Below are 26,637 nucleotides of genomic sequence, written 5' to 3' on the forward strand. Positions count from 1 at the left end.
CTGATTGGTTGTGTCAAAGGTCGAATCCATGACGCCGAATTAGCAGGGGCCAATTAGAGTACAGGAACTGAGCTTTCCCGGACGCCAGCCTAGGGGTCGGAAAGGAGGTGGCTGCAGCCTGTCGTGGACTTGGACCGTTTCTGAGCTTTCGTGTCTCTCACCCGCCACCTTCCCTCCCTTGGGTTCCACAATGCCGATGTACCAGGTAAAGCCCTATCACGAGGGCAGTGGATCTCTCCGTGTAGAGCTTCCCACCTGCATGTACCGGCTCCCCAACGTGCACGGTAGGATCGCCAGCCCCGCGCCAGCAGCGAGCCACGTGCAGGTAGGAGCGCGCGGCCCGTTCCCCAGCCCCGCATCAGCCCACTGCCAGGCGCCAAGGCTCTAGTCCCACCGCCCGCCCGTCCAGTGCTCAGGCGCCCTGGCTCCACCGCGGCCCCGCCCCGCTGCCCTCTTGTTCAGTGCGCACGCGCTGCCGCCCTGGCCCTCAGTTGGAGGACTAGGGGCAGGGGTTCTTCCAGGCCCGGACCTTGGGACCCGAACTGTCGCGAACAAACCGTGGGGACCAGACCCGATCGCCTACCCCACTCCAGCCTCACGCGCCGCGGCCTCCGAGCGACCGTAAACTCAACTATTAAAATAGCTATCCATCTGGTATCTTTCTTTCGCTTATGACTACTTAAACTTTTATATGACGAAATTTTACCCACAGAAAAGCGAATAGCACGTAAATGCTCGTTTTGAGGAATTATAAAGCGAATCCCAGTGTCACCACCACTCAAGTTAACACGTTCTCAGCGCCCCACTTAAAACTACCCCCAAAGTTCCCAACTTCCACGGTCATTACGTCCTGCTTTTCTCTCGTATTTTGTCACCTGAGTATGCATCCCTAAACCATGTAGTCTTGGTGTAAGTGGAAGCATGCAGCGTGTGCCCTGCAGTGTCTGGCTGCCTCTTCTAGATATAATTTGAAGAATCCCTTTGCTGCCATGAGAAAGCAAAGCGTTCGTCCTCTGCGGCCTGCTGCTCCTTGGCTTGACTGTGCCCCCAGGGCTTTATCCATCCCGCTGCTCACGGGCGTCGGCTGGTTTTGCATTTTAGGCTGTTATGAATTATTCTGCAGAATATTCTTGTACACGAGCAGGCATAGGGGATATACTAAGGGATGGGATCGCTGGCTCAGTGGGCTGGTCTGTCTTCAACTGGATTAGATTGCTTTCCAAAGCGGTCATCCCGGTTTATGCTCTCACCTGCAGTGTATACGAATTTCTGATGTTGGCACCCTCCCCAAAGCTGGTGGGTGTACAGTGGCATCCTAATGTAATTTAGTTCATATCTCCGAGACCGCTAAATCGGTCGAGCCCCTTTTCATGTTTATTGGGCATTTTGATTTCACCTCTTTTGTAAAGTACCTGCTCAACTTTGACTTTTTTTATTAATTGCAAATACACATTTTAATTTTCCAGCTGGAGAGACTTTCTGTCCATTCTGGCTCAAGATGAGTGAATAGATAACGTTCGTGGCTTGTTTTCCCTGTCATCCTTTGTCTTAAGACCTTTCTGCCTCGATTGGAAGGGCGGTGGTTAGTTTAGTTTGAAACCAAATAACACAACTGTTGTCTCACTGTAGAGCTAAGGCAAAAACACAGGCATGGTCCAGTATCTCTTCACCTGGAGATTCCCATGCAGGCATGGTCTGGTGCTCCTCAACTGGACAGTCCCATGGAATCAAAAAGAAAACCCCAGAGTGGGGAGCATAACATCTCTTTTGAGACCAAGTCTCCCTTTCTTTTTTTTTTTTTTTTAAGTCTGCTGCCTAACTACTTCCTTTGGGCATTTAACTGTGAACTTGCAACTTAGAAGATAACAGCAGATGATAACAATGTGGATAGATCATTAGGAATCTAGCATCTCCAGGAGAAATGAGAGCAACACAAAGAATAAAATGCTTCTAAAAATAAATGCTTCTAAATCCATGTAAAATAACAAACGGATAAACACAGCACGCTAAGTCACAGTCTCTCCTGAACAAGGAAAACAACAGGCCAGCATGAGAAGGTGTGGTAGGTAAAGCAGAACTTGAGCGTCTTGCGTTCCTCAGATCGAGCTATGCTGGGCTCTTATCACAGGCCACATTCCACACGCAGTACTGGGTTCAGTCTTCGGTGGAGTGCTGACGGGTTTTGAATACAGTAGGTGCTTCGCCCCTGGTTGGGCAGGGACCCGACTGCCAGTTGTAGAAATGAGCAAAGTTGTACACAAAGAATGCACACATACAGTCTGGATGAAAAGATTGGAAGTATTACTCAGGAGGACTGATACTGAGTAACATGAGGATATCACACAGGTGGCAGCCTTACCAGTCACACATTTTGCACACTTATTTCCAGTCAGCACCACATTGTTTAATTGGCACACTGAACTCTATCCTTCTTTGTCCCACCCAGATGGTAATCATCTTGCATTTCTCTGCTGTTTGATCTCAAACAAGAGCAGCAGGTGAGGGGAGCTGAGATCGTGGAGATCCAGCTCTAGGGTAAATCGGCATTAACCAGCCGAGAGAAGGGGGAGGGGTGTTGCAGACAGTGGGAACCTGATGAGGAAAAGCCCTGTGGCAGGTTTAGGATCCAAAGAACAGCATGGCCAGAGCCCAGAGCCATGGGGAGAATGATGGGAGAGGAGGTAAGCAGAGAACCATTCCTACAAGCTATTTATCAAGCTATTTATCTTAGGCTTTTTAGAGGTTGTTTTGATTTCTGGCTGCCATCGTAGGGATGGGTGGGGTGGAGGGGTGGACCAGAATGGATGCAAGGTGACCAGTGGAAGTAGGCCAGGTGAAAAGTGGTGTCTTGGACTCAGGCATTGACCATGGAGGCACACTTACAAGTCATTGGATTCCAGAAGATTGACAACAGCTGGTGATGAATTGGCTCTGCGAAGAGGGCAGTGTTGTGACGAGGGGAGAAACAAAATGTTCCTTAAACTCACCAGCATACACATGTGATCAGACACTCTTCCAACACTCACACTGTATCATGAGTGCATGTTTATTTTTTATTATTTTTAAAAATAAATTTATGTATTTTATTTATTTTTGGCTGCGTTGGGTCTTCGTTGCTGCACGCGGGCTTTCTCTAGTTGCAGCGAGCAGGAGCTACTCTTCATTGTGGTGTGCGGGCTTCTCATTGCGGTGGCTTCTCTTGCAGAGCACAGGCCCTAGACACGCAGGCTTCGGTAGTTGTGGCACGCAGGCTCAGTAGTTGTGGCTCACAGGCTCTAGAGTACAGGCTCAGTAGTTGTGGCACACAGGCTTAGTTGCTCTGCAGCACGTGGGATCTTCCTGGACCAGGGCTCAAACCCGTGTCCCCTGCATTGGCAGGCAGATTCTTAACCACTGCGCCACCAGGGGAGGCCACGAGTGCATGTTTATAATAAACTCAAGGTCATTGCTTATTGACCCTTTTGTCTAGTCATGAGCGTCTTACTCATGCTTAACGTGTCCTTTGTTCTCTTGACTCAGATGGATCATCTTTTGTGAGAGCTTGTGAATCTGAAAACAGGTTGCACAGTGTGACTGCTGGGAGGTTTCTTGTTATTGCTTTTTAAAGTAAGTTGGGGGCTTCCCTGGTGGCGCAGTGGTTGGGAGTCCGCCTGCCGATGAAGGGGACACGGGTTCGTGCCCCGGTCTGTGAAGATCCCACATGCCGCGGAGCGGCTGGGCCCGTGAGCCACAACTGCTGAGCCTGTGTGCCACAACTACTGAAGCCCGCGCACCTGGAGCCCTTGCTCCACAACAAGAGAAGCCACCACAGTAAGAAGCCCGTGTACCATGGTGAGGAGTAGCCCCCGCTCGCCGCAACCAGAGAAAGCCCCTGCGCGGCAACAAAGACCCAATGCAGCCAAAAATAAATAAATTAAATAAATAAACAAATAATAAAGTAAGTCTGTAGAGATTTGAGATTTATTTCTCAGCAAATATTGGGTTGGCCAAAAAGTTCCGTTACGGAAAAACCCAGACAAACTTTTTGGCCAACCCAATGTTATTAGTTACTTATGGTATACTAGTCCACTGTACCAGGCAAGAAAGATGCAAAGATTCAGTGAATGAAGGATGTGAATATTCCCTCTTTATGAAGTAATACATTTCAGCAGTGAAAAAGTTCTAGATGATTCTAAGATAATGTGAGTGCCAGTATTGCCTAGAAAATGATTTGGGGAATGGATCATTTGACACACACACACACCGCCCCCGACATATTTCTAAGCCTAAGGACACTCTTCTCTTAACCTGTGTGTGCCCCCTTTTCCCTTCGATTAGTATGATTGATTACGTCCTCATCGCCACCCCCAATCTTTTTCTATTCATTTCCGCAAAGTATTTTGAACTAGTTTGATAGAAAGAACAATTTGTGTTCGTTTTCTCTCCTCCTCTGTTCTTAGAGACTAAATCATCTGAAATAGGAGTCCTGCAATCTCTGAGTGGCTTTCAGGCACACCATTATTTGTCTTACAGCATTTGGGGATTGATCTGCAGGACCTCTTGGACTGGGGCAAATGAGATGATTCTGCTAACCTCATTTTAATGTCTCCTGAAAGGTGGGAGGTTCGAACTAAGTGGAAGACAAGTGATCAAACAGACTGCTTTGATGTGAGAGGAAGTGAACGTTCTGATGTTGGTCTGTTTAGGAAGAGTCGGACCCATCTCTTCAAGCTCTTGAGTCCCGCCAAGATGATATTTTAAAACGTCTGTGTGAATTGAAAGCTGCCGTCGATGGTCTCTCCAAGATGATTCAGACACCAGACGCGGACCTGGATGTGAGCGACATAATCCAAGCTGACGAGCCCGCTGCTTTATCGACCAGTGCACTGGACTTAAATTCCGTGCTTGGCAAGGTGAGTGCATCTAGAAAGCTAAGGAACATCAGCGCGCTAGGTGGATATCAGTGCTGGAAAATTGTGCCGGTGGGATTAAAGCCTTGGTTTTCGAGTTTTCAAAGGTGGTGCAAAGCACATTCCTCCTCTGACTGTGCCTTTGCACAGAACAGATTCGTGAGCGTTGAGTGAAGCCAGGCAGGCTCTAATGCAGCTTCTGGATTTCTCAGACCCGGTAGAGAACGGGGGGGGATCCTTAGGCAGAAGAGGGAGTCAAGAATCCCTGCTTCCTGCCGGCAGCTCCCGGCAGACTCCGAGCCCTGGAGAAATGGTTGTACACTCAGTGCTTCTCTGAGGTTCAGCCAAGTCAACCCTGACTCTTTGAGAGTGGCCTGAATTTCAGAGCCTTGGCTGTCCAGGCGCAAAATGCCCACCGATCCTTTTGCAGTTTGTTGCTAAAAGCCAGTCACAGTCTCATACCTCAGACGTATTTTGCTTAAATTCAGTTTGCTGTGTTAAAAAATCAGTTGCATCAGCCACCTTTAATGTCAGTCTACAGGCTTCAGTTGATTTACAGGACAATCTGATAACACAAAGAAAGAATATCTTGTTACAAGTGGGTGCAAGAGGGTTTGTCCCGAGAATCCCTGCTAGCACCCTCCCCTAGAATTGGTGACAGAAAACGGTCCTGCTTAAAGACGTAACAAGCGGAGGCAGCATTGCCATGTCTCCCCCAGAGCTGTTTTTGGTAACGTCCGTCCCTCTGCACTCATGTATCCCTTCATCCCCCAGTTCGTGTTTGCATGCGCCGGGGGCCCATGAGACCCCACTCAGCCAGTCCCCCAGGGAGCCAGTCTGCATAGGGGATGAGTCGGTGAGACAGCTGTGCCGGGTGTCCCAGCATGCCGGGGGCCCTCCCAGAGCACACGGTGCTTCAGATGAATCTTGACACCGCAGAAGGCACAGCATCAAGTAACACGATATGTTCAGAGAAATGCGGAGCATCCAGCATAGGTCCACATGAAGGGCATCGGTCAGGAGTGGCAAGACCAGAGGCCAGATTGTGGCCGGCTGTGGACAGAAAGCCACACAGTTTGGCCTCTGTTGTAGCATATGAGTTCATTAGTTATGAAGAGCGGATGTACAGAAATAAGATAGTCCGCATCTAAAGGCAGTGCGTGTTGCAAATCAACTATACTTCAATAAAATAAATTTTAAAAACAAAATAAAATAAAAAGGCAGTGTGTTCTGGCACTTTAATTCACACCTAGTTTTTTAAAATCTCCGTGAGAGAAGACCCTTTTCCAAGGGGTTCTTCACTGACACGTAACTCAAACAAATTGCTGTAGAAACTGTATCCTTTCGGGCATTAGAAAGATTTAGTAAATGGAGTAATTACACGTGTGATTTTTTTTTTTTAACTTAGGGACAAATAGAGGTGTCAAGCCTAACATGTTGTAGTAATCTGAGTAGAGTCACCTTTTATTTATTGGGAGCAGCATTGCAGGGGTGGAGGGTCGGAGTCGGCTGCTGTCCCCTGCTTCCTACCGAGCCGAGCCCCCTTGGTAGCTTCCTTCCATCCCCAGCACTCACATCCTTGGCTGCAGGTGGGGTGACATTAGTACCTCCTTCCCGGGAGGTGACGGTTCTTTAGAGGAGCCTGGTGGGGTTCTAAGCACAGCACCTGGTACAGTGTCAGCACTCGGGCTGCTGTTGGTGTCATCTGCTCTGTTGGGGTTTGCTCCCCAGGATTACGGGGCACTGAAGGACATCGTGATCAACGCCAACCCCGCCTCGCCACCCCTCTCGCTGCTCGTGCTGCACCGGCTGCTCTGCGACCACTACAAGGTCCTGTCGACTGTCCACACGCATTCAGCCGTCGAGAGTGTGCCGGCGAACCTCCTCAAGTGCTTCGACGAGCAGACGAGGCAGCAGCCCCGTCACGAGTACCAGCTGGGTTTTACTCTGATTTGGAAGGACGGTAAGCGGAGGGGCTGGGTGACTAGGAGGCAATGGGGAATGGGAAGGGGGCGGCCTGCAGCTGCGCAGACTCCTCGGCTGCTTGCCGTCAAAGTCTAGAGAGCTTGCGGGGGGTCCTACAAGAGGAGCAGGCACACCTTGGCCCGGAGATGCTCTCCTTCCTCTGGGAAGGTGAAGGTCTCAACCGAGGGCAGTCTCCGAGGGAATCCTGTCTCACCGGCCAGGGCAGGGGAGTCACGGCTGTCACGGCCGTCTTGCCCTCACATTCCAAAACCCATCATTATGGGGACACTGACGTCCTCTTTTAATGGACATTATCCATTAAAGGGTGGCAGGATGTCATTTATTCATTATCTCACTGGTGTGTGCACTTCTCCCGGTTAAGTTCCTACAGAGGGAACTGAGTTCATGTCCATCCATCGAGGCCTTGCTGCCCTCAGCCACACGTGGAGAGCCGGGGTGAGGGCAGCAGGAGGTCCTGGCCTGGGAGATGGGACCCCTGGTCTCCAGGCCTCATGCCCAGCTCCTTAGGCACAGGGGTTGGAACAGATGGTCTGAGGTCCTTTCTAGCTTGAAAACTGTCATCATCAAATACCAGAAATGGTTACTTTATAACGTACAGTTGGCACCGTTTAAACCTGCAGTTTAAACCTTCTTGAATATTACTAAACTTTTGGAGACCGACTAAAACTGCGATTTTCTTGAAAATACACTTTCCCTCGCCACCGGTTCGTGACCAACAGGGACTCCCCTCGCCACGCTCTACAAGCACTTCCTCCGGCGGTGCTGCTCTTGTTGACATTTCATGGAGTGCTTATTTCTTTTCAGTGCCGAAGACTCAGATGAAGTTCAGTGTCCAAACGATGTGTCCCATCGAAGGAGAAGGGAACATTGCGCGCTTCCTCTTCTCTCTCTTTGGCCAGAAGCAGGATGCTGTGAGTTTAACCCTCATAGATAGCTGGGTAGATATAGCGATTTTTCAGCTAAAAGAGGGAAGCAGTAAAGAAAAAGCTGCTGTGTTCCGCTCCATGAACTCTGCTCTCGGGAAGAGCCCCTGGCTCGTTGGGAATGAACTCACGGTGGCGGATGTCGTGCTGTGGTCCGTTCTCCAGCAGACAGGGAGCTGCAGTGGGACAGCGCCAGCCAACGTGCAGAAGTGGATGAGGGCCTGTGAAAACCTGGCCCCTTTTCACATGGCCCTCGAGCTCCTTCAGTGAGCCTCAGTCACTGATTTTAACGGGTTTAAATTTTAAGGATGGTGCTGTTTTGTGCCTATTATCGGTAAAGGGACTTGTACTAAAATCAAAGTCTCTATCTAGGCCAGTGGTTAAATATCAATAAATGCATCATATAATTAATTTGTGGTTTTCATTTTATTTAAAATCCCGCAACACCATGCAATATACCGTGACGATTGCCGGCTACGTGGCAGGCACACTGGGGTACAAATACGAACGTATCATGTCGCTGCCTCGAGGAATGTAGACCTGGGGGGAAGCAAGTCTGTGAGGAAGGAGGGAGCCCGTGGGAACAGCGCAGTGTGGAGGGCAGGAAGGCCAGCAGCTGTCCACTTGGAACGGTGCAGCTAGTGCGCGGGCCTGGGCTTGGGCAGCGATGGGTCCAGAGCACACTTAGGTTTCTGCAGTAGAACCTAGAGGAGGACTTGGTGGTCAACAGGCAGAGTTCAAAAGAGAAAGAACAGCTGAGGATGAGGCCTACACTTTCACTTTCAGAGACTGGATGGACGGTAATATTAAAGTGAGAAGTCCAGGAAAAGGAGCGTGTGGGGTAGGAGAAAGGCAAGAACAGAACAGGTTTCGTTTCGAGCAGTCTTCGGTTCAAAATGCCAGCCTTAAAGGGTACTTTCACAGCCTCACTTTAGTACGTCTTATACAGGCTCACTAAATGCAATTAGAGTTATACCAGCCACACCCTAATAAAGACTGAAAATTTACATTCCAGTTGACTGTTTAGCTTAAAAAGTCCACTCTCATATCTCCAGAGCCTACTGAGGCTACACGGGCACACCTCCACCTTTCAAGTCACCCTCTTAACCCCTTTGTCTTGAGAGAGGAGACTTAGCTGCTTCCTTAGTTCTTCAATTTCTTTTTCTTGCTCTAGTATCTTCATCTGTAGGGTGAGATTAACCTGTAAAGAGAGAAAATTTTAAGCTCCGTTACAGTGGCTTCTTCCTTTACTTCCTTTACTTTTAAACTTCTTCCTAAATACTTTTAAATACTTCCAGTATGCGGGGATTCCAGTTCTCACAGCTTATTACGCGTCACCCAGCAACGTGGGTCAAGTGTCAGTTGCCAAGGTATAGTGACTAACTGCCTTAGCGCTTCAGTCCACGAAACACTATGTGACCCACCATACGTGTCATAATCAGGAACAATCATCACTTCTTTCAACGGCCCTGCCGGCTGGTCACCGTGCACCTGTTAAGTCGGTTCATACACGGGCAGCGTGTGGAGCTGTGCTGCCTCCTGTCTCCCAGTGATAAACCCACGTGACATTTTTGAAAGAGGGAACTGGCCAACAAAGATGGAAGTACAGCAAAGTCATGAAAAGTGAGGACGCTAGAAGTGAGTATCAAACGCACGCTGTTACAGACGAAAGAGCTGATCGTGGGAATGCTGATCCCGCCACCATCGGACGCACTGAGTGAAGACCGCTTATCAACGTGAGCAGGAAAAGGATGAAGATGCCCCAAGAAAACTTCACGTTAAAGAACTCTTGGGGACGGATCATAACGTCAAAAGTGCCGAAGGTAAAATGCCAGAAACCGACCCAAACTTAGCGAGGAGTATGACGAGTCACCAGGGCATAGAAAAGATGCTCACTCCGTGCCCTGAGCTACAGGACAAGATGGTGGGCACTATGCAAACTACGCTTGAATCATTCTCAATTATATTTTATAATTTTCTTCATTTCCACGTACATCTGTAACTGATAATAAGAGAGTTTTAATGTTCTGACAAACATTTTTAAAGGTCATGGAACGACTGTAACTTTCCCCATTGATTATTAAGCTCCTTTCGTATGCTGTGAGCTCTGCGTGGTCACTGTCACAGTCCTGCACTACACAAAGTGCAAAGTGAGGGCCACCTGTCTATGCAAATTCATCTCTGCAGGTATGCACAGGTTACTTTATAAACAATTCTACAAGAAGGAGAAATCCTTACCATTAACAGCAAGTGACTACGGTCTCTACTCTAGCTTCACAGGGAGTTAGAAAATTCTCTCCATACAAGGATATCAATTCAACAACCACATCTGCTATCTTCAGAGACTGAGAGAAAAGCACTACACCTACCCGTTTACCATTCAATCTCCTAAAATTCACTGTTTTACTTGAACACAAATAAGCCTTAAACAAAAGACAAATCAACTAACCAGTTGCAAGTGGTTCCCCAACTCGTGTGCATCAGAACCGCTTCGAGGGTTTGTAGAAGCACAGAGAGCAGCCCCTTCTCCCCCAGATGTCTCTTTTATAGGTTGGTGGGGGAAGCGGGGGGGGGGGGGCGTCTAAGAATTCTGTCGAGTTCGTGGTGATTTTACGCTGCTGGTCTGGAGGCCGCACTCTGGAGCTGGTGCGTCCACCCACCGCTGCTCACACGCTGGGTATAAGTTACTCGGAGACCTCACTACAGTGCAGGTCTTGGGGGGAGCCCCGGAGCCTGTGTTTCTAACAAGCTCCCAGGTAAGGCTGACGCCGCTGGTCGGAGGACCCACTTTGAGTAGCAAAGCACTAGAGAACCTGTGAATTTCTCTTTGAGTCAAGCTTTTTTAAGTCTTAGAAAGTTTCTGCGTATACCTGGCACTGAAACGACACGTCAGGAAGGAGGAAGGGGATGGCTGCCTGGAGCAGGACCCCTCACAGGACAGAATACCAGACTCCACACGGGGATGCTGAGGTCTCAGGGTAGGTAAGGCGGTCTCGGCCACAGATGCTCCAGCTCCCCTGTCCTATATCCTTTGGTGTGTGTGCCGTTCTACTAGTAGATACTTTATAATAATTCATAAAAGGCCATATACCATAGTTGGAAAGGAAAACTAAAACCTTTTGACTTAGCAAGATGAGGCTCGAAACTGGAGCCCATGTGACCATCTTCCGAGTAGACAGTTGGCAGTGGTCATCTAGCTTACCTGACAAGTACGCCACTGGCAACTCTGAGAATGGGTTGAAATATTTTGTTTCCATAAACCTGACTCTAAGCTCAACTGCGCTTCGTGAAATGGGATTCACAATTTAAACAAATTCCATTTTAAGCTTCATATTTCCCCCAGTATTAAAAAAATCATACATACATTTCCAGAATTTTGGAAGAGTTCACTCTGCAGCAGCTGAGCAGCTGACGGCCTCTGGGATGAGCTCTTTCTGGTTAAGTGCTGGATGTACTTGGCTTGGACGGGACACCTTTTACTGAGCGACTCGGGGATCTGTCCAGTTCTTAAACCCGTTAAAACACGTGCTCGCTCCATTTCTGTCCCAAACGGCTGAAAGAGCTCCAGCAGGATAACACCCAAGCTATACATATCTGACTGGAAAAGGGGGGAAGCGGTCAATCAGTAGTGAAATACACAGAGTAACATTTCCATTCCCACCCACCTTCCTTTCAAAAGCGAGAGGATTTTCTACAGAAGGATGATTGACAGTCCCTACAACGGAGGGAACACAGCGGGCTGGCTCGTCCCTCACAGAGGCAGGTGTCTGCCAGCTGGATCTACTGTAGGTGATCTACCGACAGATGACCGTACTCTTGCAATCCCCAGCTCTAACACCAAAAAGGGGCATCCAGGGGCACGAAGGACTGAGGGGCAGGGGTGATCCCGGCCACCCAGAGCGGTCACTACCACACAACTGACTCCACTGCTCCTTGAAAACCCAGGCCAGGTATAGCCTGAGAGAGACCTGAGAGGTCACCGAGGGTGCCGGCGGCCTACCCCGGTCCCACCTCTGCCTCCGCTAAGAGTTAGGCATTCTTGGTAAAGTTTTAGCAAACTACATAAAACCTGTCACTTTTCCTAAAAACAGTCTTTTAGGAAGGTGTTTACTACATAGGATTTTCGGAGCTGCCGTGGTTTTTCTGGCAGCTCTTTCCCAATCACTAAAAAGTTGAATGATTCATCGAAAGGAAGAAAATTTACTAGGCTGTTATTTTGAGAAAAGAATTTACTTTAACAGTCCTTCGAGGAACGAGCTGGATTAAAACTTTTCCGCATCTTCATTCAGCCTCAGAGGGAAGCAGGTGTCACACTTGTCGGGGGCACCGATTTACCTAAGCTTGAAGGCAGAATGAACGGCTGAAAACAGACTCTGGTGAATCCTGCCTTCCTGAGGGGAAGGTGGTATCTTAAAGGGAAAGCTCATTGCAAAAATTATTTTGTGACACCCACGGATTTGGAAATAGTAAAATAGCCTAAAAAAGTCAGATTCAGTTGAAAAGTGAGGCTTCGCACTCTGGTAGTTTGATGTAAGAGATAACCTACCACACTCCGCTATTTCCAAATCACTTCGACGTCAGACCTTCCACTGCATTTACTGTACTTTTTGTTACTTACGACTGCAGGGTAAGTCCACTGAAAGGGTAGAAGGGAACAAACACTACCTTGGCGTCATACTCGGATCCCTCCAACTGTTCAGGGGAAGCATACAGGCAAGTGCCCACTCTGGAGGTATGTGTGGGTGTCCCTGTAATTTGAAAAGCCAGAGATTAAGCATGGCAGGGTTAGCACTGTCTACATAAAGACCCCTGACTGAGCAGGGCATTGCAGCTCCCAAGGAAATGATAGTTGCTTTTTTCTTAAATCTCACCTTTGCTGTTAAGTCTTTCTGATTCTCTTTAAATACTGACAGTGTTCAACCATGTCTCTCTCTCTCTCTTTTTAATGCAAAACCAAACAAAAACAACCAGCAAAATAAACTTACTCTTTCCATTTCCATTGGCCCAGTCTGTGTTCTGTATGATGTCTGCACAGGCCAGGCCAAAGTCTCCTATTTTTACTTGCTGATTGGGGCCATGAAGAAAAATATTTCTGGGCTGTAAACAAACAGAACAGGTCAACCCCACGGTGTTCTAGAAAGAATAGTGAAAACACGTGGATGCTGAGAGTTTTCAACTCAGGAGCCAATAGCCCCTCAAGAATTAAAAATGAGAGCAGTGGTTCTCAAACTCGGCCGCACGTTAGCATCACCGTGGCCCTTTAAACAAATCTCAGCGGCCAAGCCACTCCCCAGACGGATTAAATCAGATTTCCTGGAGGTGGACACAGGCGTCGACATTACTTAAAGTCCCCAGCTTATTCCACGAATGTACAGCGTGCTTGTCCACAAGTGCATTTCAGCCCTGACGGGACCTCAGAGTCACCGAGAAGGTTTTAACAACTACTGTCCTCTCAACAAGTCAAAGACTTTGATTATTATTATTTTTAATGAAAACACTGATGTTTTTTTAAAGCTCCCAGATGATCTAACGTGTTAGCCAGGGTTGGGGACGGCCAGGTCACACTCTAAAGGTACACATTTCACTCTATTGAAGCAGTCATCACAGACCCAACACATTTCCCGATGGAAGTACCCCCAGACCAGTGGAAAACGCACCTCTGTTGGAGGCGGGGTGGAATTCCATTAAAAACTAGAAAGCGTTTAGCTTAAAAGTTAGGTCTTCTTAATGTAAATGTTTTGTTTGTATAAATTCCCTTATTTTAGCGTTGTCAGGTTTTTCTAACAGTAGCTGAATGGGAAGAGAAAACAGAAACAATCTTAGGTGCAAGATGATAATCTGGCTACGCTTTTGTGACTAAGGAGAAAGGCCTGGAAACCGTGCTCCTGTAGCTGGCACTGTAGATACAGGAACAGCATGTGAAAAAGTTTGGTTCTGATATAAAAATGCATCATCTTCACGGATACCATTCTCAACAGTTCTAGAACCGAATGGAAAGAATCATAAAGAGACTGAGACTGACCAATTCTGTAACGCGTTTGCCCTGAATTCCTAAGTCCCCCCTCGAAGTTGTACTCATGGGAAACGTAACCAAGAGAGGCAGCAGAGGGCTGGTGGCGACGGGGCCCAGGCCCCGGAAGAGGGCGCGGTGGTGTCATTCCACACCGGGCTCTACGAGGCCATCCTGAGGGAGGGCAGCACCGCACTCGGGGCTCTGCTTAGAAGCCACCTGTCAACCAGCCCACGGCCGTTCTGGCCAACTCCACCAGCTACAGATCACTGCTGAGCCAGGTACCCGCGTTCTCCTCTCGGTCACTTTGAGGAAAAAAAACGTGATGCTTCAGAAGGAACGCCACCTGATTCTTGAGGACTCACTACACCTGGCTGCCTTCACCGTGCCCGAGGCTGGATGGTCCACGCTGAGCACACCGCACACCCAAAGCCGTGTTCTGCTGAGTCTGTGACGACTCCTTCCAGGGATCACAGGGGCACTGACTGAGCAGAGACTGGGGCTCGCTTGGTTGGAAGAACATTAATGTCATCCTCTCAGATGTGCCAGTGCTGATTATGTCTGTGTGCTGGAATTATTTCTCCCTTTTTTACATATAGTTTTTCATTTTCTGAATTTTTATACAGTAATTATTACCCTTATAACTTAAAATTTTTTTCAGAAAGTCACCCTCTGCCCTTATCTTGCAGTCGTGCTGTAAAGGCCTGTGTGTGTGTGTGTGTGTGTGTGTGTGTGTGTGTGTGTGTGAAGAACTCGCATAAACATCTCTGCTAATCATAGACAGAATACAAGCAGCATTAACTGTGAAACCCTAAACGTGCAGGTTATACTACTGATGCTATGACTTTGGCAAAGGCTTAAAAAACAAAACCTACTTGTCAATGACTCTCTGGGTCAATTTAAGGACCAAGGGACTTGATAGCAATTACCATTAATTTTACACAATGAGCTCTTCACAAGAATCAACTTTCAAAGTTTTAAGTAAATTATATCTGCTGCCTTGGTAAAATCTGCATGTATGTAAAATACAGATTTTTATAATGTCAATCTAAAATTGACTGGTTTGGGGTAATTTAAAACAGGCAAAAGGAGAATTTCAATGCACATAACAGAGAAATACTGAACCAAAGAGATGCTAAATACAATTATTTCCTTTGAAATAGCAAACTAACACAATTATTCTAACTATATCGGGCTACTTGTAATGTATTTTTCCCCCCAAAGCAGACGCAGTCCATCATCCCCATCCACCTGGCTGCGGAATACCGCAAGGCACAGAGTTTGCTTTGTTTGTTAGAACATGGTGCAGACCCAGAAGTAAGGTAAGTTAACTCAACAGGTGACTGTTTCTAAATGAGGACACACACGATCTGTGTTCCTTTCCCGATCATGTCTGGACTCATCCATTCTCCGTGGGTGATGGACTACAGGTTACCACGTTTGGAATAAACCAATTTCCTTACTGACTAGATGAGATCCTCTGAAAACCGGAAATAATACAGGAACACAAATCAGTCAGCCCACTTAAAGCATCCTGAGTATTAAGCGCTCAGCAATGGTGTTGTGCAAAGTTAAGTCCTGGTCCCAGCCCTCAGGGACTTTAACAACCTAAGTTAGATACGAAAAATAAGGAAATGGAAAGAGGCAAGGGATTTTCTTGGAAAGAAGTTCATCTTGCTTCCCAATATATCTTCACCGCCTAAACCAATGCTGACACTTCCTAAGTGCCCAATAAATATCATCTGAATGAATGGGAGAGGTACATGGTATAAAAGAGAGTCGAGCCCCAAATCCTTACCACGCTCCGGAAGGGCGCCCCACCCCGTCTTGCTCTCACCCTGCCCCCGAGCCCCACCCCAGCTCTGCAGGTCCTCCCGGGACTGGACCATCGTTCCCCCTCCCCACAGGATTCCTCAGTATACCCTTCCCACCCTTTCTCGCCCTGGGTGGGGCCTGCAGACCTCTTTGCCCACTGGCCTGTTTACTTAGCTCTTTCGGATTAATGCTTCCACACCTGACTGTAAGCTCTGCAGGGTGGGGACTCTGCTGTTTCCCCACACCCCTGGTGCAGGGCTTACACTAAATCAACAGGTGAACTGAAAAGTCATCTTCTAATCCCAGTGGAGCGGTCGGATGCTCATAAGAGACCTTCCCTCTTCTCTGCCACAATCAAGGAATTTTGGAGGCAATCCTGAGAGATTTCAGGAAAGGAGATGAGGGCCGAGTTGTCAAAATCTCACTCCGCCTGCGCTGGGGAGGGACTGACGATAAACTCCAGCTGCAGCCCCTGCCATCCACACACACGAGTGAGAAGGCCAGGTAGAAGAGCAGGTGCGGGGCCACCAGGGACTGAGTCAGCGGGCGTTCTGCCCCTTCACGGCTCACTTCTGTGGGAATTCCGGATCACACTCGAGTCCGCACAATTATACTGAATGGCTGCTAACTCAGCACAGCCCTGAGGGGCTGTGGACACAGAGCTAACTGAGATGCAGCCTGGAAGAGGCCACCGTCCCAGCAGGAGTAACAAAGCTGACACGAGCTGCGATAGGAAGCTGGGCCCCTCCGTGCTGTGATGCATACCACCCTGTCCCCGCAAGATGCTGGGATACCCCAAGAAATTAAACAGCAATGCAGATTCTCAAACACTTCTCTAGAGTAATTACGGGGGATTATCTTAAATAAATGTTGCCTTCTTAAGTAGTAGCTCTCCGCGTCGAGCCATTCCCGCTGTGAACTGAGTGTAATCTGCCATCAATACCTATTCCAGAGACACAAGAGGCCTCACCACGCTCCACCTGATGCTCCTGCACTGGCCCATCACCTCTACCACGTGGACGAAGCCAGGGAACAGAATCCAAAGGATCCTCACAGACATCCAGAACAACACAGTCCTGTGTCTCCGCATTTTGTGCGAACACGGGGCCCAGGTGAATGCGCGAGTGGCCAGCAACAACGGGCACTCCGGGCTCCACCTGGCCATCACGTATGGGACCTACCCGGTTCTCTCCATCCTTGGCCCAGAACAGTGCCCAGGTCAACGCCATAAACGAGTCCAGCATGACACCCCTGCACACGGCTGAAGATATACTGAATAAGGAGATGATGGAAACGCTCATTGCCCACAGGGCAAACGTCAACTGCGCCGTCTCCTCCACAGGCAACACGGCCCTGAAGCTGGTGGTGTGCACCGCGTCAAGCACGGCCGGCCAGCGGCTGGCCGCGGGCCTGAGCTGCATCTGCCTGCTGCTCGTTCACGGAGCCCAGGGAATATGCAGGACCGTGAAGGTCAAGCCGCGGTCCACGAGGCGTGTTTTGGAGGCAGAGAGGCAATAATCTCTTGCTCGAATTTGAAGCCAACGTTAACATATTAACAGGAAATGGGGAATCTCCGATATATATGTACTTTCAAGCGCGGTTCCAATATAAGAGACACGGCACTTCTCACCAGGCTGCTTTACCACTCGTATCCTTTGAGACTGACCAATAACCAAGGAGTTCTACCTGCAGGAATCATGCTCCCAGAATTCCACCTCCTAAGGGAAACCCTAATAAAGTTATCTCAAAAACCCTTATCCCTAGAGGACAACTGTAAAAGCAATGTCAGAAATATGTATGGGGAGAAACAAAAACAGCACTTGAAGCGACTTCTCCCAGGGAAGATCTGGAATTCCGTATCTGGTTATTATGGTTTAGCTCACGTCCTGAAATAAGATCTCAAAGTTGCACAGAGCCACAGAACTTCAGTAACTCACATCACATTTTCTGGCCAGAAAATACTTAACCCATCACCTTATACATTCCAAATGTACAAACTACTGGTCCTTAAACCTTTTTCAAAAAATAAAATGATTTGCCCATTAACTTTTTCTTCCTAAATAGTCTTTTAAATGAATTTTGCATGATTTAATTTTTGCCCCAAAAGTAAGTAAATTCATTTAAAACTCTCAGCCAAAGAAGTAAATACATTTTCTCTCTCTCGCTCTCTCTTTTTTTCTGGCCATGCCGCACGGCTTGCGGGATCTTAGTTCCCTAACCAGCGACTGAACCCGCACCCCCAGCAGTGAAAGCTTGGAATCCTAACCACTGGACCGCCAGGGAATTCCCTATTGTCTCTCTTTCTTGATAATCTTTTAAAAAATTGGAATAGTCATTACAGATTTTTAAAACAGCAGAAAAAAAATTCCCATGTTACATTTCTTTTAAGAGGGATAATTACAGAAACAGATTTTACCTCTAAGGCAGAAATGAGTATTTTTGTCAGCATGAAATACATTTAGCGTCATCAGTTATATTAGTACGCAGGCACACTTACTACCTGAAAAGAGCTAGAATTTTCGAATGCCCAAAGATTACTCCTTTTAAATTCAATCTAAAGTTTTCACATTCTAGACCTATGGAACAATGATTTATACAATATAAAGGTAATGATAACCTCTGAGGTAAATAAACTAGGGTACATGATCTCATTTAATTCAATAAACCAATACCCAAGTCATCCCTGTAAGCAGCTGTCAATGATTTAATCTTCCCCACTTACCTTTAGATCTCTGTGTACAATTCCCATGTTATGTATGTAAAATACACCTTCCACCAATTCTTGAAAAATTTTTGTTGCAACACTGGCCATAACATAAGGACCTTTAAGTTAAAAAAAAAAAGTTTTATTTCTCTAATAGTTTTTCACTTGTTACATAACATCAAAATGTAATGAGGGGACTTCCCTGGTGGTGCAGTAGTTCAGAATGTGCCTGCCAACGCAGGGGACAAGGGTTCAAGCCCTGGTCCAGGAAGATCCCACATGCCGCAGGGCAACTAAGCCCATGCACCACAACTACTGAGCCTGCGCTCTAGAGCCTGCGAGCCACAACTACTGAGCCCACATGCCACAACTATTGAAGCCCGTGTGCCTAGAGCCCCTCCTCCACAACTAGAGAAGCCACTGCAATGAGAAGCCCATGCACCCCAACGAAGAGTAGCCCGCGCTCACCACAACCAGAGAAAAACCCGCGCACAGGAATGAAGACCCAACGCAACGAAAAATAAATAACTTTATTAAAAAAAAAGGTAATGAACGTAGTTATAAATACATTTAACACCTGACAACATTCAGATTGTCAACACAGTCAATACTCCACAATGGTTTCAAACCTAGAAATCAGCAAACAAAGAAGCCACTGCAAACTAGCTCCCAAGAGTCGATGGACTTCTGTCACCAGAAAGAGAGGACCTCTCATGTCACTCAGAGCCCCTGTATTAACTGCTCTGTAAACAATTCTCAGGCATTGGGTGGCTAGATTAAACTGCGTTTCAGTCCCCTTCAACCCCTGACATCTGGGGTTTAATGTTAATAAATCTGGTGTCCTGGCCCGCTGGGGATTAAACACATTATTACAAACAACAGAATAAGAAAAAAGATAAATTATGTTAGCCCAAGGGGTGAGCTTCTATTGCCTGGAAGATTTGGAATGCCGCATTTTCCAAAAATGATGGACAAATGAAGGAGAGGGGGGAAAGGTAAATGAATTAATTAAGCTATTAATATCATAACATAATATGGGAATTTAGAGGGTGGAGAGGTTTGGTAAGACTAAATCAGGGACTTCCCTGGTAGCACAGTGGTTAAGAATCCACCTGCCAATGCAGGAGACACGGGTTCGAGCGCCGGTCCAGGAAGACCCCCATATGCCGCAGGGCAACTAAGCCCGTGCGCCACAACTACTGAGCCTGCGCTCTAGAGTCCACAAGCCACAACTACCGAAGTCCGAGCACCTAGAGCCCGTGCTCCGCAACGAGAGAAGCCACTGCAATGAGAAGCCCGCGCACCGCAACGAAGAGTAACACGCTGCTGGCCGCAACTAGTGAAAGCCCCCACGCGGCAACGAAGACCCAATGCAGCCAAAAATAAATAAACATATTAAATAAATAAATAAGTAAAATGAAACCATAAGCCTATTGTTTACCTTTGAGCACGAGAGCACTGCATGCTCCCTTCTCCCTGAATGAGCCGACTTTCTTATAGAGCTCAAACCTATTCCACACCCTCCTTCTGCACTGTCTAGCATATAATTTAGGGACCTCAAGTATTTAAGACAGAAAACTCTGTGTGTGTGTGTGTGTGTGTGTGTGTGTGTGTGTGTGTGTGTAAAAACAATGGTTCCAGGGAATTCCCTGGTGGTCCAGTAGTTAGGACTCTGTGCTTTCACTACCGGGGTCAGGGAACTTAAGATCCTGCAAATCTCGTGGCACGGCCAGAAAGTAAATAAAAACTTAAAAAATAAAATAAAAACAATGGTTCCACTACAAGTACCTCTAGTATGACCCCCCCCCCGCACCCCCCGCCCCTGAAGTGACCAACCTGTCTGGGAAGAAATGCAAGAAGGGCTTTCTGACTTTCCCAACTATTCAGAATAACTACCTTGCTTTGGTCTGTCTTTAATTCGGTTTTCCTTTTAACTCACCTAACACATCCAAACGGTAGGCAACTGTTGGAGGATTCAGTAATTATACACAGACTTGCACCAGTGGTCACAGTTTCCACTCAGTGCTATATCCTTTGCAGGCACTGCTTTAATCCTCACAATAACCCCATAAAATGGGGATGATCCACATTTTACAGGTGAGGACAGAGACAAAACTGTTAACTGACTTGCCCAAAACCTTCTAGCTGGTGAGTACCAGAGCCAGGACTCAAACCCAGGTGTGCCGCTCATGGGAGTGTTGGGAATGATTCACGTAAAAAAGGAGACTGATGTAAAGCTGGACACACAGGGCTGGAATGCTACAAAGATAAAACTTTTTATTTTAAAATATTTTTTAAGAGAAAAATATACATCCTGCTAGCAGTATGATCCATCTCTTGCCTTCACTGTTTTGACGGGTTTATCGTACTGGATGGTATAGATTAGAGTTCTCACCCCACACTTCGTTAAGGACTCACTTTCCCAACGTAAGCTTCAAGATCAACTGAACACGGGGCTGGAATGAACGATTCTCCTTCCACAAAGATGGGCACAGAGCACTAGAATTTGCATGCAGCAGGTCAAGAATCCAGTTTTACTGGGCCCTAAAAATACCCCACGCACCACTTACCATGACTGAACTGAACAAAGTCTGGCATGTTCTAATTTCATGGCAAACAGAGGGGCACTGAGGAGCTCCTGGAGAGAGACGTTATGTCTCCGTCTCCATGGGAAGCTAGTCTAAGATTCTGAGGAGGCCAACTGACCTGTGTTTTAGGCCAAATAAAGGGTTATAGTGTCACTAGGAGTGAACAGCAAATGATTAATGACTGATATTTAGTTGAGCCTTTACTTAAAATCAGGTCACTCGCATCCCCTGTTGTGATCATCTACCGCAGTGAACTTCAACTCTGGCTGCACATTAGAATCAACAAGAGAACTTTCACAAAAAAATAACAAAGGCCAAGCCCTATCCAAGACCAATTATATAAAAATTACTGGTGTGGTCCCAGACAACACCCTTTTTCTTAAAAGATTTCATTGTTAAAAACAGTCTTAGATTTACAGAAAACCTGAGAAGACAGTTCCCACTCACCCCACACCCAGTTTCCCTGTCACCAACACCTTACATCAGGTCTGGTACATGTCACAATGCACCGATCCCAATACGAGTCCACAGGCTATTCAGACGTCCCTAGTTTTTACCTAATGTCCTTTTTCTGTTCCAGGATTCCATCCAGGATACCACATTACACTGACTTGTCATGCCTCTTGAGGGTCCTCTGGTCTGTGACAGTTTCTCAGACTTTTCTTGTTTATGATGACCTTGACAGTTTTGAGAAGTACTGGTCAGGTGTTTTGTAGAATGTCCCTCAGTTGGGATTTGTCTGTTTTTCTCATGATTAGACTGGGGTTATGGGTTTTGGGGAGGAAAAGCACAGAGATACCGTGCCCTTCTCACAGCCTCTTATCAAGGGCACATATTATCAACATGAGTTATCGCTGTTGATGCTGACCTTGATTACTTGCTGAGGGGGCGTTTGTCACGTTTCTTCCACTGTAAAAGTTGCTTTTTTTTATTGACAACATCTTTTTAAAAGTTCCCCAGGTGACTTCTATGGGCAGTGTTAAGTTGAGAACCAGTATTATAATCCTCTACAACTATTAACCTAACAGAGTACTTCTAGAGGCTATTGTATAACTGCAAGGGAGCGGGGGGATATGGATCTTGAGGGAGACAAACTTTGGACCACATGCCCTTCTATAAGGGTTTCTTTTTATAGAAATATCGCCATTTTCAGTCTTTTCTTTTTTTCTTGGCCACACCGCACGGCATGCAGGATCTTAGTTCCCCGACTAGGGATCGAACCCGTGCCCCCTGCAGTGGAAGCGCAGAGTCTTAACCACTGGACTGCCAGGGAAGTCCCAAAGTATCACATTTTCAGTTTAAAAAAGTAAAACAAATATTTAAATTTTCCCTTAAAAATTTTTTAAAAGACTTTTCTACCTGAAATCATTAGACTAAATTCTAGCATAGTACTCTTCAATAGCAACAAACTATGTATCTATAACAGAAAATATTAACTTCCAAACACCTACTTATATTTTAAAAATGTGATTTTTCCCCCCAATCTAAAGCACCTGCAGGCAGAAGGCGGCAGGCCTGTCTGTAGTTGCCAGCCCAGCCCTTGAACACCCACACGGTACTTACATGCGGATTCATCCATGCTCTCCCGGCCCTGCTGGTTCCTCTCTCTGATCCAGTCCCACAGCGAGAGCTCACACAGCTGCATCTGGATGTGAAGCATCAGGTGGTACTGCACCTAGGGGGCGACACACCACTGGCTCCCATCTGCACCACTTAGCGGACAAATGCTCCCCTGCCTACCCTAGGCCGAGCACCAGGCTACGTGCTGTGGACAGAGACTACAGACACAAGCCTGCCCGAGAAGCCCGAAGTCTAGTGAAGGAGACAGAGGAATAAAGCAATACTTAACACAACGCGTCATGACGCAAGTGGGCAGAGGCAGGCCCGGCTGGGGTTAGGCAGGTATTAAATGGAAGAAGCTCTTGAACGTGACAGGGTCCGTGGGCCCGAAACTGTTTAGTCTGCTCTCAAGATAAACAGTTTTTAAAGCTGAAGATACAGCATCAGGCTGGCTGTATGGTATTCTACTACTCTACGGATACCCCAGGGTGTGCACACACTTTATCTGGCTTCACATAACTAATAATTTGTCCAAGAAAAAAGTAAGCAAAAATTAAGCTCACTGTAGCCCATTCAGGAAATTTTCCCAAATGTATTACAGAGCAATGAAATGATTCTGATGAAAAGTCCCTCAAACTCAACTCCTTTATATTTAGGGAACCTACTCAAAGTTTTTTGTGTTTCAGAAAAATACAGAACCCCATATTCCTGGACAGCCAGAATTAATTCTACGTGTGAGTGTACAGATGGTATATACAGTTTTGTGATCCCAACACGACAGGTTATGCGCAGACCCTGTTAACGTTCAAGTTTAAATACTAACACTCAGTAAGGGAGAGAACACCAGCACATCAGTGTAATCCTACTGTAATTACTGTAATTACTGTAATTAGGACACTGAAAACTGACCTGGTGATCCACCTATTCAGACAGCTATTCTGTGTTCTAATAACACGTTCTAAAGTCACGTTCCAAAATACAGAAAACCTTTCTGCATAAATATATTTTGATAGCATGGTGCTAACCAACCACAGAAACAGAACGTGTGTGATGCTTCCTGCTCCAGGGTGTACCTATGAGATGCCCCAGTCAGGGAGGTCAGAAAAGGACCAGGAGGAGTTTACTAAGAGAAGGAGGGAGGACCAAATACCCGGGCCACGCATCAGGAGGCAGCACGAGGGCAGAAGAGCAAGAGCAGAGACAGGGACGGGGAGCTGAGGAGGGAAGCCGCCTGCGGGGCAGGGCCGGCCGCGTCTAATCACCGTCCTCCACGCCGTTATTACAGGGACACAGCAAATGCGCAGGTTCTGGGAAACTCATCTACCTCCGTCTGCCCCAACAAGTTTAAGTTTTCTTCAGAAGATTCCTCAGTGGATGCGAAATTCTCTTCCAGGTCTGAATCATGCTGAAGTGGCTGCCGATGCCCAACGATCGATCTGGAAGACTCGTCAGCCACACCTTTTCCTTGGGGCTCAAGGGACGGTTCAAATTCACCGGCATCTCTTGTGACCACACTGGCGCTGTAGTTCACCAATCTATTATTCTGATTTTCAACGCCAGATTCTCCCAAGGATTTTTCTTCTTCTGGGGTGAATTCGGCGAAGATAATGGATGGGCTGTTACTTTCATCACTTTTAACACCACACTGATCTCTGGAGGCCAAAAAAATACAGTAAAGATAAAAACCAATGTAAAAAAAGATCCAGTGTACCTCAACTGTTCCTTCAAGCCTGTATGAATCTGACTGGTAAACTCCTGACAAAAGAGACAACCAATCTGTCCAGCAGCAGCATTTACTTAAAAATACTGACGGGAAATACCTGAGAGGAGGAAGAAAATAACTTAACATTTTGTAATGAAAATAAGCAAAAAGAAAGTCTAAAACACTCCTGAGCTCCTAGGTGTAAAAGGCAAAGGCGACCCAAGGCAGGTGACTGGAGGTAACGTCTAGGGTGTGAAAAGACACGGCAGCCCACGTACCTGGGGTCCTCCTGGTCAGAGATCACTTCCAGAGACGGCAACTGAATAGAAATTCTATCTGCTGAACAGAAACAAAAGGAAATCTTCAAGCAGCCCAGTTTTCTAATTTATAGTCAAAGGCAGAGCTAAAATACATAAGTAAGACCAAATGAGACAAGAAGTTAAAAATGTCACGACCTCCTGGCAAAATGCAAATACACCAAGCTTATTCAAATGACCAGCAGATTTTAGAAAAAAAAAAAAACAGAGCTGTTCAACTATGCGAGGGCTCATCGAACCTTCCGTACAGGACCTGACAGTAAATATTTCAGGTTTTGTGGGCCCTAGGGGACTCTGCTGCCACTACTCAACTCTGCTTTCGTAGCGCAAAAGCAGCCAAAGATAACACATGCGAACGAGCCTGTGTTCTAATAAACTTTACTGACACTGAAATTTGAATTTCATATAATCTTTACAAAATAATTCTTCCTTTGATTTAACTCTTTAAAAAAAAAATTCTCAGCTTGTGGGGTGCACAAAAACAGACGTAGGCCTGATGTCACCCACGGGCTGAAATTTACCAACCCTTCAACTGTTTCATCTAAAACCGCTCACCTTGCCTTTGGGCCATGTGAACATGTTCTATCCAGGCAGTGTGATAGCCTACAATATTAGGATGCTGAAGACCAGCCAGCACCTTAACTTCCCGCAGTACCTGAAGAAGAAACATACGTAGAGCTGGTTTTTACTGACAAATTTGTTAAATGTTCATGGTATTAAATAATACTTGTTCCCTCTGTACGAGGAATCTAGACTGTGTTAAAATAATGGGAATACTTTTGTGAGAGACAAATGCAGTTGTTGTTGTTGTTGTTTTGTGGTACGCGGGCCTCTCACTGTTGTGGCCTCTCCCATTGCGGAGCACAGGCTCCGGACGCGCAGGCTCAGCAGCCATGGCTCACGGGCCTAGCCGCTCAGCGGCATGTGGGATCTTCCCAGACCGGGGCACGAACCCGTGTCCCCTGCATCGGCAGGCGGACTCTCAATCACTGCGCCACCAGGCAAGCCCTACAGTTGTTATAGCAACTAAATAACTGACATGCATATAGCACTTTACACTTTTCATAGCTCATATATAATCATTCCCTCATTTCATTCTTACAAGTAAGTCCAGACCTCCAAGGTAAATAAAACCATTCTTGTCACCACTATTTTCAAGGGCAGGAGACAGAAGTGGCTTAGAGGACTAGGTCGTTTGCCTGGGACCACACAGCATGTCAGGGAGAAGACTTGGACCTGAATTGAGCGCCCGTGTTTTTCATAAAAAGCTTGTTATATATTGTATACGAATAGTTTACTTAAAGGATTCATTTCCCTAGCAATGACCCTGAAATGTGGTCAACCTAAAGTGCCTATAAAAAATTTAAGTCAGGGCTTCCCTGGTGGCGCAGTGGTTGAGAGTCCGCCTGCCGGTGCAGGGGACACGGGTTCGTGCCCCGGTCCGGGAGGATCCCACATGCCGCGGAGCGGCTGTGCCCGTGAGCCATGGCCGCTGAGCCTGCGCGTCCGGAGCCTGTGCTCCACAACGGGAGAGGCCACAACAGTGAGAGGCCCGCGTACCACAAAAAAAAAAAAAAAGAAAAAAAAAAAAAAAAATTTAAGTCAAATAAAAATTTAATCTTGACGTTTATTTTATGGTAACCCATTCCTAGTAAACTGCAATCCATATCACCAAGTATTTCCCAAACACACAAACACACACACACACACAGACTCTTTCAAAAGGACCTGAATACTCAATTATGCAAAATAAGTAAATGTTTTAAATCATACCTTCATGCAATCTGTTTTAGTTGCACCCTTAATCAGGATTTTTTTAATTGCATAGTACTGACCATCTAATTTATTCCTGACCTAAAAGTAGAGGAAAAGACAAAGTATATTGTACCATTAAATCCAACTGAATAAAGAAAGTTCTTTTAACCTGACCTTAGATAATCCAAAGTAGCCAAAGAGATAAAATTAAGCTAAAGACACACGTCCTGGGGAATTCCCTGGCGGTTCAGTGGTTTGGACTCCACGCTTTATGCATCCCCTTTACTATGTTCAGAGAAGTCAGCCGTAGTCAACTAGACTAATAGTTTTTCCAACTGTACTGAGAGTCCAACTCCTAGAACCTCTAGGTCTGAAGAATGGGAATGTT

At 46.7% G+C, this 26,637-nt stretch overlaps 3 protein-coding genes across 10 annotated transcripts in view; 2 read left to right on the top strand and 1 right to left on the bottom strand.

Moving 5' to 3' along the window:
• The first annotated feature begins 75 nt into the window (after window positions 1-75).
• Window positions 76-8,209, top strand: AIMP2 (aminoacyl tRNA synthetase complex interacting multifunctional protein 2). Of its 4 annotated transcripts, none has more exons than XM_032603960.1 (4): window positions 76-325; window positions 4,686-4,892; window positions 6,621-6,852; window positions 7,680-8,209. In XM_032603960.1, the coding sequence occupies exons 1-4, from the start codon at window positions 191-193 to the stop codon at window positions 8,066-8,068; spliced, it is 963 nt and encodes a 320-aa protein (XP_032459851.1). In that variant the 5' UTR covers window positions 76-190; the 3' UTR covers window positions 8,069-8,209. The 4 variants fall into 4 exon arrangements, with proteins under 4 accessions (XP_032459851.1, XP_032459852.1, XP_032459853.1 ...); XM_032603961.1 differs by having other exon boundaries at window positions 85-205; window positions 7,680-8,091; XM_032603962.1 differs by having other exon boundaries at window positions 87-325; window positions 4,596-4,892; window positions 7,680-8,203.
• EIF2AK1 (eukaryotic translation initiation factor 2 alpha kinase 1) overlaps window positions 8,207-26,637 on the bottom strand; it is a 31,372-nt gene continuing 12,941 nt past the window's right edge. Inside the window, exons 6-16 of one of the 5 annotated variants that reach the window (XM_032603951.1) lie at window positions 26,268-26,348; window positions 25,050-25,149; window positions 24,456-24,513; window positions 23,800-24,127; window positions 22,479-22,590; window positions 21,473-21,592; window positions 18,346-18,446; window positions 12,784-12,895; window positions 12,464-12,546; window positions 11,163-11,396; window positions 8,207-8,999 (exon numbers count right to left, since the gene is read on the bottom strand). In XM_032603951.1, coding sequence (XP_032459842.1) covers window positions 8,889-8,999; window positions 11,163-11,396; window positions 12,464-12,546; window positions 12,784-12,895; window positions 18,346-18,446; window positions 21,473-21,592; window positions 22,479-22,590; window positions 23,800-24,127; window positions 24,456-24,513; window positions 25,050-25,149; window positions 26,268-26,348 — 1,440 coding nt within the window. In that variant the 3' untranslated portion in view covers window positions 8,207-8,888. Of the gene's footprint in view, window positions 9,000-11,162; window positions 11,397-12,463; window positions 12,547-12,783; window positions 12,896-18,345; window positions 18,447-21,472; window positions 21,593-22,478; window positions 22,591-23,799; window positions 24,128-24,455; window positions 24,517-25,049; window positions 25,150-26,267; window positions 26,349-26,637 lie in introns of all 5 variants that reach the window. The other 4 variants (XM_032603950.1, XM_032603952.1, XM_032603954.1 and 1 more) reach the window with 4 other exon arrangements.
• ANKRD61 (ankyrin repeat domain 61) lies at window positions 13,462-17,874 on the top strand. The gene is given in 9 exon segments (XM_032603973.1): window positions 13,462-13,912; window positions 13,915-14,025; window positions 14,028-14,089; window positions 15,033-15,130; window positions 16,576-16,819; window positions 16,821-17,070; window positions 17,073-17,138; window positions 17,141-17,217; window positions 17,219-17,874. Coding segments are annotated over 9 exon segments (1,245 nt in total). The 5' UTR covers window positions 13,462-13,875; the 3' UTR covers window positions 17,519-17,874.

Source organism: Phocoena sinus, chromosome 15 (assembly GCF_008692025.1).
Source record: "Phocoena sinus isolate mPhoSin1 chromosome 15, mPhoSin1.pri, whole genome shotgun sequence".
NCBI classification, from domain to species: domain Eukaryota; kingdom Metazoa; phylum Chordata; class Mammalia; order Artiodactyla; family Phocoenidae; genus Phocoena; species Phocoena sinus.

What these genes read in the sequence shown, in the direction of transcription:
- AIMP2 (XM_032603960.1), top strand. Translation starts at nt 191, where the DNA reads ATGCCGATGTACCAGGTAAAGCCCTATCACGAGGGCAGTGGATCTCTC. An exon ending in CAGCAGCGAGCCACGTGCAG is followed by an intron (nt 326 to 4,685) that starts GTAGGAGCGCGC and finishes TGGTCTGTTTAG; the next exon opens with GAAGAGTCGGACCCATCTCT. An exon ending in TAAATTCCGTGCTTGGCAAG is followed by an intron (nt 4,893 to 6,620) that starts GTGAGTGCATCT and finishes TTTGCTCCCCAG; the next exon opens with GATTACGGGGCACTGAAGGA.